Source organism: Rhinoraja longicauda, chromosome 41, assembly GCF_053455715.1.
Source record: "Rhinoraja longicauda isolate Sanriku21f chromosome 41, sRhiLon1.1, whole genome shotgun sequence".
Taxonomy (NCBI): domain Eukaryota; kingdom Metazoa; phylum Chordata; class Chondrichthyes; order Rajiformes; family Arhynchobatidae; genus Rhinoraja; species Rhinoraja longicauda.
Genome location: NC_135993.1, coordinates 3,381,142 through 3,397,117, shown reverse-complemented (window position 1 = coordinate 3,397,117; position 15,976 = coordinate 3,381,142). Strand labels below are relative to the sequence as shown.

At 47.0% G+C, this 15,976-nt stretch overlaps 1 protein-coding gene across 7 annotated transcripts in view; it reads left to right on the top strand.

Annotated features, from left to right (window-relative positions):
* The window catches only part of sipa1l3 (signal-induced proliferation-associated 1 like 3), a 220,905-nt gene that overhangs the window by 121,498 nt on the left and 83,431 nt on the right, over positions 1-15,976 (top strand). For all 7 annotated transcript variants that reach the window (XM_078431200.1, XM_078431198.1, XM_078431196.1 and 4 more), the window contains exons 4-8: positions 1,864-2,052; positions 5,509-5,683; positions 7,275-7,378; positions 9,107-9,264; positions 14,125-14,701. In XM_078431200.1, coding sequence (XP_078287326.1) covers positions 1,864-2,052; positions 5,509-5,683; positions 7,275-7,378; positions 9,107-9,264; positions 14,125-14,701 — 1,203 coding nt within the window. The remainder of the gene's footprint in view (positions 1-1,863; positions 2,053-5,508; positions 5,684-7,274; positions 7,379-9,106; positions 9,265-14,124; positions 14,702-15,976) is intronic.

The window sequence follows — 15,976 nt, the reverse complement described above, 5'->3', positions numbered from 1 at the left end:
GACTGCACAGTTACCGTATCTAATCCCCTTATGACCTTGCACACCTCTATAAGGTCACCCCTCATCCTCCTGCGCTCCAAGGAATAACATCATAGCCTGCTCAACCTACAGATCAAGTCTTCGAGTCCTGGTAACATCCTCGTAAATCTTCTCTTCACCCTCACCGACTTAACAACATCTTTCCCTATAACAGGGCGACCAAAACTGAACACAGTATTCCAAATGTGGCCCCACCAATATCTTGTACAACCTCTCAACCTCCATACTCATTAACTCCCAACTTCTATACTTTACCTTATCCATACGAGTGGCAGGAAATATTTGTTGTTGCAGGGAGTGGAGATTATTGTCTCTTTCAAACGTAGACACAAAGTGCTGGAGTAACTCAGCGGGTCAGGCAGCATCTCTGGAGAAAAAGAATGGGTGACATTTTGCGACCCAAAACATCACCTGACCATATTCTCCAGAGATGCTGCCTGACCCGCTGAGTTACTCCAGCACTTTGTGTCTTTTTTATTGTAAACCAGCACCTGCAGTTCCTTGTTTCTACACAGAAGAAGGATTCAACGTCAGCGGATAATTCAACTTTAAATGAGTTCCATTCGTCAGTGAAGTTTTCTGAGCTTTCACAACTTGGTAGTGGAAAGTTTGGAGCACGCCAATAATGATAAATTCATTTTGCCTGTGATGCCGTATAAATAATTATTCCTAGTGTGAGCATGCGGGCTGTGGTGGATTGGTTACAGGAACCCAGTTACACCCTTCCTTTTGAATTAGTTTTGCTTTACTTCAGGAAGTTATCTGCAGCAGTAGTCTTATTGTTAACCAGAAAAAGGATAGGTGCTTCCCGAGTAACGATGCTTCGAAGTACGATATTACATAGAAAATAGGTGCAGGAGTAGGCCATTCGGCCCTTCGAGCCTGCACCGCCATTCAATATGATCATGGCTGATCATCCAACTCGGTATCCTGTACCTGCCTTCTCTCCATACCCCCTGATCCCTTTGGCCACATCTAACTTCCTCTTAAATATAGCCAATGAACTGGCCTCAACTACTTTCTGTGGCAGAGAATTCCACAGATTCACCACTCTCTGTGTGAAAAAAAACTTTCTCATCTCGGTCCTAAAAGACTTCCCCCTTATCCTTAAACTGTGTGACCCCTTGTTCTGGACTTCCCCAACATCGGGAACAATCTTCCTGCATCTAGCCTGTCCAACCCCTTAAGAATTTTGTAAGTTTCTATAAGATCCCCCCTCAATCTTCTAAATTCCAGCGAGTACAAGCCGAGTCTATCCAGTCTTTCTTCATATGAAAGTCCTGCCATCCCAGGAATCAATCTGGTGAACCTTCTCTGTACTCCCTCTATGGCAAGAATGTCTTTCCTCAGATTAGGAGACCAAAACTGTACGCAATACTCCAGGTGTGGTCTCACCAATGCCCTGTACAACTGCAGCAGAACCTCCTATACTCAAATCCCCTCGCTATGAATGCCAACATACCATTCGCTTTCTTCACTGCCTGCTGCACCTGCATGCCTACTTTCAATGACTGGTGCACCACGACACCCAGGTCTCGTTGCATCTCCCCTTTTCCTAATCGAAAAGGGTAGGTGCTTCCCGAGTAACGATGCTTCGAAGTACGATATTTCGACTTTACAATGGGTGCAAACGCTGGGCATCGGCAGCGACCCGCGGCTCGCTTCCGGCCACGTGATCAAGTGTATTAAATGCATTTCGATGTACGACCTTTGCGATGGGTTTATCGGAAACGTACCCCCATTGTAAGTTGAGGAGCACCTGTACAGCACTCGAAAGGCGCAGTGCTTTGAAAGAGGTGAAAATGTGAGTGTTGTACCCTTCAGCTCATCACACTGAGAGGAGCGATCCTGGAGGATGCGGTTCCTTCGACGTCGAAGCATGGCACGGTGCGCGGGCTCCCGCTGAAAGAGGTGCTGGAAACGGTGATACCGGAGCTGAACATCCAGTGTCTACGGCTGGCTTTCAGCACACCCAAAGTGACCGAGCAGCTACTGAAACTGGACGAGCAAGGGGTAAGACAAAAATCTGTGGAGGTTCAATTCGCCCCTGTAGTTGTGTAGGAAAATTACTGCAGATGTTGCTACAAATCGAAGGTATTTATTCACAAAAAGCTGGAGTAACTCAGCGGGTCAGGCAGCATCTTATCATATCATATCATATATATACAGCCGGAAACAGGCCTTTTCGGCCCTCCAAGTCCGTGCCGCCCAGTGATCCCCGTACATTAACACTATCCTACACCCTAGGGACAATTTTTTAACATTTACCCAGCCAATTAACCTACATACCTGTACGTCTTTGGAGTGTGGGAAGAAACCGAAGATCTCGGAGAAAACCCACGCAGGTCACGGGGAGAACGTACAAACTCCTTACAGTGCAGCACCCGTAGTCAGGATCGAACCTGAGTCTCCGGCGCTGCATTCGCTGTAAAGCAGCAACTCTACCGCTGCGCTACCGTGCCGCCCTTGGGAGAGAAGGAATGGGTGACGTTTCGGGTCGAGGCCCTTCTTCAGACTGATGTCAGGGGAGAGGGCGGGACAAAGATAGGATCTAGCTGGAGACAGTGGGAGAACTGGGAAGGGGGAGGGGAAAGAGAGGGACAGAGGAACTATCTGGAGTTAGAGAAATCAATGTTCACACCGCTGGGGCGTAAGCTGCCCAAGCGAAATATGAGATGCTGTTCCTCCAATTTGCAGTGGGCCTCACTGTGACAATGAAGGACGCCCATGACAGAAAGGTCAGACTGGGAGTCTGTAGTTTGAGGCCATTTGTCCTGCCGTTTCCACTGTACCATTGCATGGATTCAAGATTCAATTTATTGTCACATGTACCAATTAAGATACAGTGACATTTTAGTTACCGTACAGCCATACTAAGTGAAAAGCAACAAGACACACAGCCACATAAAATAAAATTTAACATAAACATCCACCACAGCGGATTCCACATTAAGCTCAATCAGTTTCCTCTTTGTTCAACTGTAACAAAGGTTGCTACAGACCAGCACTCCTGGTCATCGGAGATTCTTCAGTGATCTGTAAGTGAACAAGAGTGTAATTGTTCGCAAAGCAAACCTCTCGACTGAAATCCAGGAACAGGTGTATTTGTCTCTTGCTTTGCCATGGAAGTGCGAAGAACTGTGGGGTGCAGTTGCTGAGCTAGTACCCAGTGTCGCGGACTATTGATTAGGGGATGAGCTTTTAAATCTCAGCACAACAATTACTTCAATCCAGTTAATTAAATAAATGTGGATCAAAAAGCGAGTCTCGGTAATGATGGCCATGGAATTAGCAAACTAATGTTATGAAACAAAATTTGCTTCATCAAAGCTTTTCAAGGTTGGAAATCTGTCCTAGAACCTAGAACAGTACAGCACGGGAACGGGCCCATCGGCCCACAATGTTTGTGCTGAACATGATGCCAAGTTAAATTGATCTCATCTGCCTGTACATGATCCATATCCCTTTATTCCTTGTGCCTAACTAAAAGCTTCTTAAAGACCATTAACATATCTGCCTTCACCACCCCCGCCCGGCATTGTGTTCCAGACCTCCACCACTCTGTAAAATAACTTTAATAAATTAGATTGGCTCTACTGCCTCTCCCCCACGTGGGGTCCGGCGCATCCTGATTGGCCACCTCCGTGTTTGACGTCACAATGGGAACGCAACGGGTCCACGCATGTCCACGCAGTTGGGGCCCGTTGATCTAACACGTACGCAAGATGGCCGCCGCATCCACTCGTGCACAGTTGGGGGAGGGTTGCCGCTCGGAGGGGGGGCGTGACCTGCCCGAGTGACGGTAATGGCGCCCAATGAGGGGGGGGGGGGTGGAGAGTACTCCTGCTGCTGGCCGACATGATGGCCGCTCGGGGCCGGGGTGAGTGGCTCCCTCTCCCCTTTCCTCTCCCCCCTCGCCCGGCCCCGGGGGAGTTTTAAGGGAGGTTGAGGGGGGATGGAGTGGGTAAGTGCCGTCAGTTGGGGGAGGGTTGCCAGGCCTGCAGGAGAGGTTTGGGCCCAACGGTTCCATGCCCGGCTAGTCTCCATTAAACTTTCCCCCTCTCACCCTATAGGTATACCCTCTAGTGTTGGATATTTTCACCCTGGGGGGAAAAAGGTTCTGACTGTCTACCATATCTATGCCTCTCATAATTTTTTTAACTACTTCTATCAAGTCTCCCCTCAACTTCCGACGTACCAGAGAAAATAATCCAAGTCTACCCAACCTCTCCTTGCAGCTGAAACCCTCCAATGCAGGCAGCGTTCTGACAAACCTCCTCTGCACCCTCTCCAAAGCCTCCACATTCTCCTTGTGATGGGGCGATATAAGTATGTCGTTTCATGGCCTAGTTCAGCAACCCCAGGAATGAAGGAGGTTACAAAATAGTGGTGGACATCGCCCAGTCCACACCATCCTGCCCACACTCTCATTTCACTCCTGCCATCGGGACGGTCCAGGAATTTGAAAACCGTGACCACCAGGCTCAAAAATAACTTCTTCCTAGGGTTGCCAACTGTTCCATATTAGCCGGGGCATCCCATATTTTGGGTTAAATTAGTTTGTCCCATACGGGACCGCCCTTGTCCTGTATTAGTAGGGTTGCCAACTTCCTCATTCCCAAATAAGGGACAACGGGTGACGTCACCGCCCCGCGCCCCACATGACCTCACACAGGTGGCTGTGTGCAGTCACCTGGGGCGCGGGGCGGTGACGTCACTTTGTCCCGTATTTGGGAGCGAGGAAGTTGGCAACCCTACTTCTTCCCAACAACCATCAGGCTCTTTAAAAACTACATAACACTGACTAAACTATGTACTATGGACTGTATCTTTGATTACACCAAGAACTTTGAGCTTTTTTGCACTAATATTGGTCCTGTTAATTTATTGATTGTTTTTTGTTTATTATATGTTTATTTGTGTATTGTGTCTATCGGCCTTGTGTTGCAAGTAAGAACTTCATTATTCCATTGTACATCAGTCTGAAGAAGGGTCTCAATCCGAAGCATCACCCATTCCTTCTCTCCTGACCCGCTGAGTTACTCCAGCATTCTGTGTAGGAAAATGACTGCAGATGCTGGTACAAATCGAAGGTATCACAAAATGCTGGAGTAACTCAGCAGGTCAGGCAGCATCTAGGAGAGAAGGAATGGGTGACGTTTCGGGTCAAGACCCTTCTTTGGACTGATATGGGTCTGAAGAAGAGGCATCAGGCTGAAGAAGGGTCTCGACCCGAAACGTCTCCCATTCCTTCTCCCTTAGATGCTGCCTGACCCGCTGAGTTACTCCAGCACTCTGTGTGTTATCTTCGATTTTAAACCAGCATCTATCTGCAAGTCTTTCCTACACACACCATTGTTCCATTGTTGGCAATTGTATGACAATTTAAACAATCTTGACTCTCTAGTTGCTGTTTCTGAAGCTGCCTTTGACTTGCTGGTGAATGTTGTGCTTTATACACCTCTGCAGCTCAGCAGAAAGCATAAGGTTGGCATTCTGTACTGTACTGCCGGGCAGGGTACTGAAGAGGAGATGTACAACAACGAGGAGCCAGGCCCAGCCTTTGAGGAATTCCTGGAACAGCTTGGGGAAAAAGTCCTTCTCAAGGGTTTTAATAAATACGCAGCTCAACTGGACACAAAAAGTAAGTTTGAAAAAAATAAATAAACAGTGATAAACAATCATTTCCTCGATCGGATGCCGAGTGCAGGCTGGAAATCCATCCAAGAGTTCTCATGAAATGGTTTAATATAATCAGCCAGTGCTAAGAATCCACAGGCTTGTTGACCTTTGAATGAACGATTACTGAGCTGAATTGTTAACTCCTGTTCAGTTCTTTACAGATTCTGCTCCACCTGCCTGGTAGCTTTTCTTTCTATTTCAGATGCTGTGTATCTGTATAGACAATAGACAATAGGTGCAGGAGGAGGCCATTCGGCCCTTCGAGCCAGCACCGCCATTCAATGTGATCATGGCTGATCATTCTCAATCAATATGGCTCGATTTGTGATCATGTATAATCTTTCCACTGACTGGTTAGCACACAACAGAAGCTTTTCACTGTACCTTGGTACACGTGACAATAAACAAAACTCAAGCTCAACTCAAGATGCTTAGCACCCACGCTATCTTTTGTGGTATCTGCAACTCTTGGGAAGAACTCGAGTTAAGTGGGCTCCTTCGAATACCATTGATCAAAGCATTTAAAAAAAACTGGGGGAAGTTTACAAGTTGGGAAGGGAACTGCTGTTACAATTTTGTTGATTTATTCATGTGTTTTTATTGCTTACTGGGGGAAAAATGAAAACCGATTAACTTGAACAAGTGCTCAAACGAAAACGAATGCAGAAACATCTCCAGCAACAATAATGTAAAGAGTTTGCATATCCTAAAGGATACTTTGTCAACGCCCTTTATGGGTGACTATTTGCATACCTTGGGTTTGCAAGCAAAGACTTTCACTGTGACCTGTCACATGTGATAATAAAGTATACTTAGAAACATAGAAAATAGGTGCAGAAGTAGGCCATTTGAGCCAGCACTGCCATTCAATCTGATCATGGCTGATCATCCAAAATCAGTACCCCGTTCCTGCTTTCTCCCCATATCCCTTGATTCCGTTTGCCCTAAGAGCCAAATCTAACTCTCTCTTGAAAACATCCAGTGAATCGGCCTCTACTGCCTTCTGTGGCAGAGAATTCCACAGATTCACAACTCTGGGTGAAAAGAAATTTCCTCATCTCAGTCCTAAATGGGTTACCCCTTATTCTTAAACTGTGACCCCTGGTTCTAGACTCCCCCAACATCGGGAACATTTCTCATGCATCTACCCTGTCCAATCCTCTATAACATCTCCTCGATACTAAAGGGTAAAATCCGAATGGTGAGCTTGCCTTAATTTTATAGATTCTGAGTGGAATTCTCTGCCTCAGAAGGCAGTGGAGGCCAATTCTCTGAATGCATTCAAGAGAGAGCTAGATAAAGCTCTTAAGGACAGCGGAGTCAGGGGGTATGGGGAGAAGGCAGGAACGGGGTACTGATTGAGAATGATCAGTCATGATCACATTGAATGGCAGTGCTGGCTCGAAGGGCCGAATGGCCTCCTCCTGCACCTATTGTCTATTGTCTATTCTTATGGTACAGAATTCTAGAATTCCCTGATTTTGGTTCTGATGGTATCGTTCTTTCTGGTGATCTTCTATGGAATGTAATACTAAAATATTTTCTATTTTCAGCTGGTTCAACTGGTACCCACTCCCTATACACCACATATCTGGACTATGAGATCATGTTCCACGTCTCCACTATGCTTCCTTACACCCCCAACAATCGGCAGCAGGTTGGTAATATTTGCAGTGGATTCCAAGCAAAGCCAATAATGGGTGGCGCTGGGGTAGATTTGCTGCCTCACGGCGCCAGGGGCCTGGGTTCGATCCTGACTACTATTGCATGTCTGTACGGAGTTTGTACAGGTGGGGCTAGTGTAGATGGGACATGTTGGTCAGCATGTGGAAGTTGGGCCGATGGGCCTGTTTCCACGCTGTATGACTCTGCCAGTGGGCGAGCCTTTGAAAGTACACTCTGGATCCTAACCCAAAGTCCTTACACTTTGTCTACGGAGAGCATGTCTGGAGTGTAGCATTAATCCAACAATGCCTTCGTTGGTGAGTTCGCCGAGTGTACAGCAGAGTCATCTAAACCAACGTCAGCCGGATTTCATTAGTACATTCAAACCAAGGCTTCACACAGGAAATTACAGTTGATCTCTGAATTCCTGGGTTGAAGAGCAAGGAGTCATGTATCTGATCACTGTCTAGGGAGGACATGACCGGATTCTGCATGATGAGATGATTAGTCAAGGCTCTTGGGTGACTAATGGCTACTTGCATATAATGAGTTGGCGGAAGGCTGTCGATTGAAAACTGAGTCAATACATTCAAGACAAGAAGTACAAAAACTATTAAGGAAATAATGAAGCAAATTACCATAGAAGATTTGAGCTGCATTAAATGGCTGAAACATAATAATTAAAGTTCTTACACGAATTAATATTTACCATGTTCTTGGAAAATGGATGGAGGTGTGCGCCCAACTAAGGTGGTAACATTTGCAGTTACATCTGGAGGATTGTGATACATTGCTGAATCACAGATTGAGCAGGCGAGGACTTTATTCTTTGGAGCACAGGAGGATGAGGAGCGATCTTATAGAGGTGTACGAAATGCGCCGTCTTTTGCCCAGAATAAGGGAATTGAGAACCAGAGGACATGGGTTTAAGTGTAGGAAAAAAACCTGCAGATGCTGGTTTAAATCGAAGGTAGACACAAAATGCTGGAGTAACTCAGCGGGTCAGGCAGCATCTCGGGAGAGAAGGAATGGGTGAGGTTTCCGGTCGAGACCCTTCTTCAGAAGTTTAAGGTGAGACGGAAAAAATGTAAAAGGATCCCGGGGTGTAACCTTTTTTAGGCAAAGGGTGGTGGGTGTATGGAATGAGCTGCCAGAGGAGGTAGTTGAGGCAGGGACTATCGCAACGTTTAAGAAACATTCGAACAGGTACATGGGTAGGACAGGTTTGCAGGGATATGGGCCAAACACAGGCAGGTGGGACTAGTGTAGATGGGGGCATGTTGGTTGATGTGGGCAAGTTGGGCCGAAGGGCCTGTTTCCACGCTGCATGACTCTATGCATGATCTTGCATGTTTCTGATATGACTCTATGCATGACCTTGCGTGTTTCTGATATGACTCTATGCATGACATTGCGTGTTTCTGATATGACTATGCATGACCTTGCGTGTTTCTGATATGACTCTATGCATGAACTTGCGTGTTTCTGATATGACTATGCATGACCTTGCGTGTTTCTGATATGACTATGCATGACCTTGCGTGTTTCTGATATGACTATGCATGACCTTGCGTGTTTCTGATATGACTCTATGCATGGCCTTGCGTGTTTCTGATATGACTCTATGCATGGCCTGGCGTGTTTCCATGGGATGAACAACATGGAAAGTGAGTACTTTTGCAGCGATTATTTATGAGCTGGTATTTTTGTGTATTCACAGCTTCTCAGGAAGAGGCACATCGGCAACGATATTGTCACCATCATATTCCAGGAACCTGGTGCGCTGCCCTTCACACCAAAGACCGTCCGCTCCCATTTCCAGCACGTGTTTGTGATTGTCAGGGTCAATAATCCATGCACTGAGGACGTGTGTTACAGGTGAGTGCTGACCAAAGATAATAGAGCAGAGCAAGATAGACCACTCGACCCTAAAAACCGTAGAATGTCGTGGCGGCCATTTTAGTAGGCAGAAACTTGCAGAAACATTTAAAAAGAAAAATAACAAAAATCTGTGAATTGATAGATGAGATATATTCTGCATTTTAATGGTATCATCACACAAACTGTTCCCCCACAATACTGATTACACTGCAAGAGGCAGAGCGAATGGCGGGATTTGCTTACTAAAATGGCGGACGTTACGCTCCTTTGCGTACAATCCCAAACAATACAATACAATACAATATATCTTTATTGTCATTGTGCAGGGGTACAACGAGATTGGGAATGCGCCTCCCATACCATGCAATAAATGAATTAGCTAGTTAGTATTAATTTAAACAACCCAATGAAACAAATTAGAACAGTTTTAAAACAGAATAAAGTGCAAGTCGGTCTGTGCCGGTTCACTGTGCGATGTGACCATCCGGCTCAGCAGGGCTGGTTCATAGCAGCTATGGCCCTGGGGATGAAGCTGTTCCTGAGTCTGGAGGTGCGGGCGTAGAAGGCCTTGTATCGTCTGCCCGATGGGAGAAGTTCGAACAGACTGTTGCAGGGGTGTGAAGAGTCTTTGTGGATGCTGGTGGCTTGTCTGAGGCATCGTGTGTTGTAGATGCCCTCCAAGGCTGGGTGCTGTGTTCCGATGGTCCTCTGAGCTCTATGGACTACCCGCTGTACTTCAGTATAGGCGATTTCGACGGAGTGGTTCATCTTGCTCCTCTAGTATCTTTGGTGCTGACATAACAGAAAGCAAAACGTGTACTGGCATTTCACAATCATAGCACAACCAACAGTTAGTGAAGTACTTTTGAGAATGCTCATCGTGCTCTGTTGGAAGTGCAAAACCAATTTACACGTAGAGAGATTGCTTACAGCAACGTCATAATCATTCAGCATGGAAACTGGCCCTTGGGCCTAACCTGCCCATGCCCACCAAGATGACACTAGCCCCACCTGCCGGAGTTTGACCCATCTACCTACTAAAACTCTCGTTTGTTTGTTTGTTTGTTCCTGAACTACAGCCAAAACGGTACAGGATAGCGCGACAATGTTAGGCCCACCTTACTCACCGTCGTCCCTTTGGTGCTAATGGAAGAAATTTCATTGAAATCGGTGTTATATTTTTTAAGTTATTCAAATTTTAAAGTTTAAATCTATCTCCTAGGGAGGGGGGAGGGGGGTGGGGAGGGAGGGCGGGGGAGGAGGGAGGATAAGGGGGATGGAGTTGGGGGGGAGGGGAGGGGGGAGAGGGGAAGGGGGGAGGAGGAGGACAGGGTGCTGCACCAATGCAGGAGAGGTTTGGGCCCAATGGGTCCACTTGGTCTTGTATCCCTCTAAACCTTTCCCATCCATGAACTTTCCCAAATGTCTTTTAAATGTTGTTATAATACCTGCCTCAACTATCTCCTCTGGCAGCTTGTTCCATCTAATCACGAACCTCTGTGTGGGAAAAACTGCCCCTTAGGTTCCTATTAAATCTTTCCTCTGCTTCTGGATTCCCGTACTTTAGGTAAAAGACTCTATGCATTCACCCTATGTATTCCCCTCATGATCTTATGCACCGCTTTAAGATCACCCTTCATCCTCCTGTGCTCCAAGGAATAAAGTTGTAGCCTGCCCAACCTCGCCCTCTGGCTCAGGCCCCCAAGTCCTGCAAAATCCTCATCAATCTTCTCTGCACCCACAGTGCCCTTGCAAAAGGTTTCGTGGAATTTGCTTCCACCACCTTTTCCAGGAAAGCATTCAAATTCCCGACAACCAAGGGGAAGAAATACCACATTCCTCACTGTGAAGCTCCCGGTCGAAGCCCCTGCGGCTTGGAGCTCCCGAAGTCGGTCTCTAACCAAGGACAGCTGTCCCAACCTTGAATGAAAAGCTTTTATTTGCATGCTATCCAAACAGGTCAGATAAACCATGCGTCCACACAATCAGTCAAACACAAGTACAATAGATAGATCAAAGGTGAAGATTCGTTGCAGAATATAGTTCCCAGCGTTGTAGCGCATCAGTCCCATAGACAAAGTCCAATGTGTGCAATGGAGTACAGGTGAATTGGACAGTACCCTAGATTATGGAAGGATTGTGCAGAAACTTGATAGCAGGGGGGAAGAGGCTGTTAGTGAGTCTAGTGGTGCTCGCATTCAAGCTTCTATACCTTCTGCTGGATGGGAGCCGGGAGAAGAAGGAACAACCGGGGTGGGACAAGACTTTGGTTATGTTGACCGCTTTTCTGAGGCAGCGTGAAGTGTAGATGCAGTTGATTGTGGGAAGTCTGGACTGTGTGATGGACTGGGCTGCTCAGAATGATTGGAATCATGCCTAAGGTGAGATCAAACTAGTTGGAAGGTCTACAAATTGAACTCTGTTTCACATTTTATTTTCTTACTATTTACTGGCTCCTATGTGACCCAAGAAAAAAAGCAGCGGACAGAGTAAAAAAAAAACAAACCTGAATCGTGCATCCATGGGATATCTCGAATACCCTGCAGGGAAGTGAGGATGTACAGAAAGTGACCCTTATCCTGCTGCCTGTTGGCCACAACTGGATTGGAGTCATTGGACGTCGGATGAGGAAGTAAAGATGAATGATGACTGGACACCTTCCTGCTTGAGAACGCAGGAATGTCAAGTAATGGCGCCAAGTTTTGGTTATTCTACCGGCCTCGAGGTGAAGAAAACTGTCACCACTAAAATAGGAATCCGAGGGGTAACTTTTTCACACAGAGGGTGGTGGGTGTATGGAACAAGCTGCCAGAGGAGGTCGTTGAGGCTGGGACTATCCCATCGTTTAAGAAACAGTCAGACAGGTACATGGATAGGACAGGTTTGGAGGGTTATGGACCAAGTGCAGGCAGGTGGGATTAGGCTAGCTGGGACATTGTTGGCCGGTGTGGGCGAGTTGGGTCGAAGGGCCTGTTTCCATCACTCTCTGACTTTATGACTCTAAAAGCTATAATTTCCTACTTCTCCTCCCATCAGTGCTGATTCTCCAATGGTTTCCTAGAAGACACTTTATGTGGTCTTTCGGCACGGTCAGTGGAGTGGACCTGATCTGGAATCAGCGTCTTTAGCAGAATTAAGAATAGGGGAGAAAGCCATATCTGCATTTAAAGTCAAACAGAACAGAAACAGATCCTGCAGCTCAACTCAGCCATTTAGTTCAGTTTAGTTTAGAGATACAGCGCAGAAACAGGCCCTTCGGCCCACCGGGTCCGCGCTGACCAACGATCCCCGCACATTAACACTATCCTACATCCACTAGGGACAATTTTTATGTTTACCAAGCCAGTTAACCAACAAACCTGTACGTCTTTGGAGTGTGGGTTGAAAACGGAGAAAACCCACGCTGATCACAGGGAGAACGTACAAACTCCGTACAGACAGCACCCGTAGTCGGGATGGAACCCGGGTCTCCGGTGCTGCATTCGCTGTAAGGCAGCAACTCTACCGCTGCACCACCGTGACCACCCAATTTGTTCAAGGTGCTCCATCTACGCTGGTCCCATTTCCCACATTTGACCTATATCCCTCGGAACCTTTCCTATCCATGTACCTGCCCAAATGTCTTTTAAACATTGCAATTGTACCCACTGTCATCATTTCCACTGGCAGCTCGTTGCAAATACCCACCACCCTCTGGATAGAAAAATGCCTCTCGGGTTCCAATTAAAACTTTCCCCTCTCACCTTTTAATGTTTGCTCTCTTGTCTTGAACTTCCCCACCTTGGGTCAATTCACCCTATCAATGCCCCTCATGGCTTTATACACCTCAGTAAGATCGCTCCTCAGGCTCCTGCACTCCAAGGAATATAGTCCTAGCCTGCTTAACCTCTCCCTTTGGCTCAGGCCATCAAATCCTGTCAACCTCCTCGTAAATTGAAAAGACACTTGGACAGCAACATGGATAGGAGAGATAAGGTCCAAATACGGGCAAATGGGACTCGCTTAGACGGAGCATCTTGGTTGGCTGGTCGAGGAGAGGAGAGAGAGGTCGGTTCACGGGAAGTGCTCCAGTGCATCGAGCCCGAGGGCCGACCGGACTTGGGATAATGGCACCAGAAACGATGGCGCCAGCATGTGTAATATATACAAAATGAATTTCACTGTGGAGTTGCATATGTGACAAATATGCAACCATTGAAAGCAAAGATACCAGAGGAGCAAGATGAACCACTCCGTTGAAATTGCCTATACTGAAGTGCAGTACGCAAAGGAGTGCAATGTCCGCCATTTTAGTAAGCAAAACCCGCCGTTCGCTATGCCTCTCGCAGTGTAATCAGTGTTTTTGGGAAACAGTATGTGTGATGATACCATTAAAATGTAAGAAAATAACTGCAGATGCTGGTACAAATCGAAGGTATTTATTCACAAAATGCTGGAGTAACTCAGCAGGTCAGGCAGCATCTCAGGAGAGAAGGAATGGGTGACATTTCGGGTCGAGACTGAAGTCTGAAGAAGGGTCTCGACCCGAAATGTCACCCATTCCTTCTCTCCTGAGATGCTGCCTGACCTGCTGAGTTACTCCAGCATTTTGTGAATAAATACCTTCCATTAAAATGCAGAATATATCTCATCTATCAATTCACAGATTTTTGTTGTGTTTCTTTTTAAATGTTTCTGCAAGTTTCTGCCTACTAAAATGGCCGCCGTGACACACTACGGTTTTTGGGGCCGAGTGGTCTATCTTGCTCTGCTCCAGTATCTTTGATTGAAAGCACGGATGAGTTGGACCGTCGGGCCTGCGTGACTCAATGACCGTGCGTTGTCATTTTAACCTCTGGTTGCATTTCCCCCCCCCAGCGTGGCCGTCACCAGGTCCAAGGACGTCCCGATCTTCGGACCGCCCATTCCCCAGGGCTTCACCTTCAGCAAGTCGGTGGTATTCAGAGACTTCCTGCTGGCCAAGGTCATCAACGGGGAGAACGCGGCGCACAAGTCGGAGAAGTTCCACGCCATGGCCACCCGCACCCGGCAGGAGTACCTGAAGGACCTGGCGGAGAACAGCGCCACCAACACGCCGGTGGAGTCCACGGGCAAGTTCAACCTCATGCTGCTGGGCACCAAGAAGAAGGAGAAGGCCAAGGCCCGGCTGGGAGCCGAGCTCCACAGCGCCGGGGCCATCACCTGGTGGGTCTGTGCCCAGGATTACAGCCAGGCCATTGAAGTGGAGTGCGTTCTTGGCATCTCCACCGAGTACGTGGTGGTTATCGAGCAGAGTACCAAGGACGTGGTGTTCAACTGCTTCAGCGACGATGTGATCGGCTGGTCCCCTGAAGCATCGACAATCAAAATCTTCCACGGGAGAGGCGACTGCATCTTCATTTGTGCGTCTCCGGAGAACGCAGAGGACGTCAAGGAAATCGTCCAGAGGTTGAAGGTGAGCTCTGGGTGAAGAGCTAAAACTTTGCAATTTCTGAATTCTCATCTATCAATTCACAGATTTTTGTTATTTTTCTTTTAAAATGTTTCCGCAAGTTTCTGCCGACTAAAATGGCGCCGTGAAACACTACGGTTTTTAGGGCCGAGTGGTCTATCTTGCTCTGCTCCAGTATCTTTGATTGAAAGCACGGATGAGTTGGACCGTCGAGCTTTTGTTCCCTCGAGATATATCTCCCCTACCATTGGCCACCCCCTGACTGGAACGAGCTGCCAGAGCAGCGATGAGGCAGGGACCACAACACCATTTAAAACACATGTGGGGAGGTGCACTGTGTAGGAGACAAACTGCACATGCTGCTTTAAATCGAAGGTAGACGCAAAATGCTGGAGTAACTCAGCGGGTCAGGCAGCATCTCGGGAGAGAAGGAATGGGTGACCTTTCGGGTCGAGAATCTTTCGCTGAACACCTCCACTCAGTCCGTCTTAACCAACCTGATCTCCCGGTGGCTCAGCAATCTGACCTTTCTGTCCTGGGCCTCCTCCATTGTCAGAGTGAGGCCCAGCACAAATTGGAGGAACAGCACCTCATATTTAGTTTGGGTAGTTTACACCCCAGCGGTATGAACATTGACTTCTCTAACTTCAGATAGTGCCTACTTTCCCTCTCTATCCCCTCCCCTTCCCAGTTCTCCCACCTGTCTCCGACTACATCCTATCTTTATCCAGCACCCTCCCCTGACATCAGACTGAAGAAGGGTCTCGACCCGAAACGTCACCCATTCCTTCTCTCCGGAGATGCTGCCTGACCCACTGAGTTACTCCAGCATTTTGTGTCTATCTAAACATTCATTGAGCTTTGTTGAAAATATTTTTCGAGCCCTTAGAAAGAAAATACACAGCAAAACATTCTCTCTCAAAGTAACCCTGCTGGCCAGTGGATATCTTTTTTTTTTCACCTTCAAAATATACTTTATTCAAGAAATAAATATATACAAAACATGCTCCTTCCAAAACTCCATCTGACATTCTCGGAGGCTGTACATACATTCAATACAAATATTCAATACACCAATTACACAAAATTCCTGCTGTATCTTGGATCTGATGAATTGTAATGGGAAGTCACAGTTTCATTCCAGCCTTTGAACTCATTTGTGAGTTGAATGAATTGACCTTGGGCCAAATGTCCTTCACGCTGAACGCAGTGTAAATTGTTGGCATTTTTTCCACTTAGCATGGGAGAAGCATTGACCCGAAGACTCTGCTTGTTCTC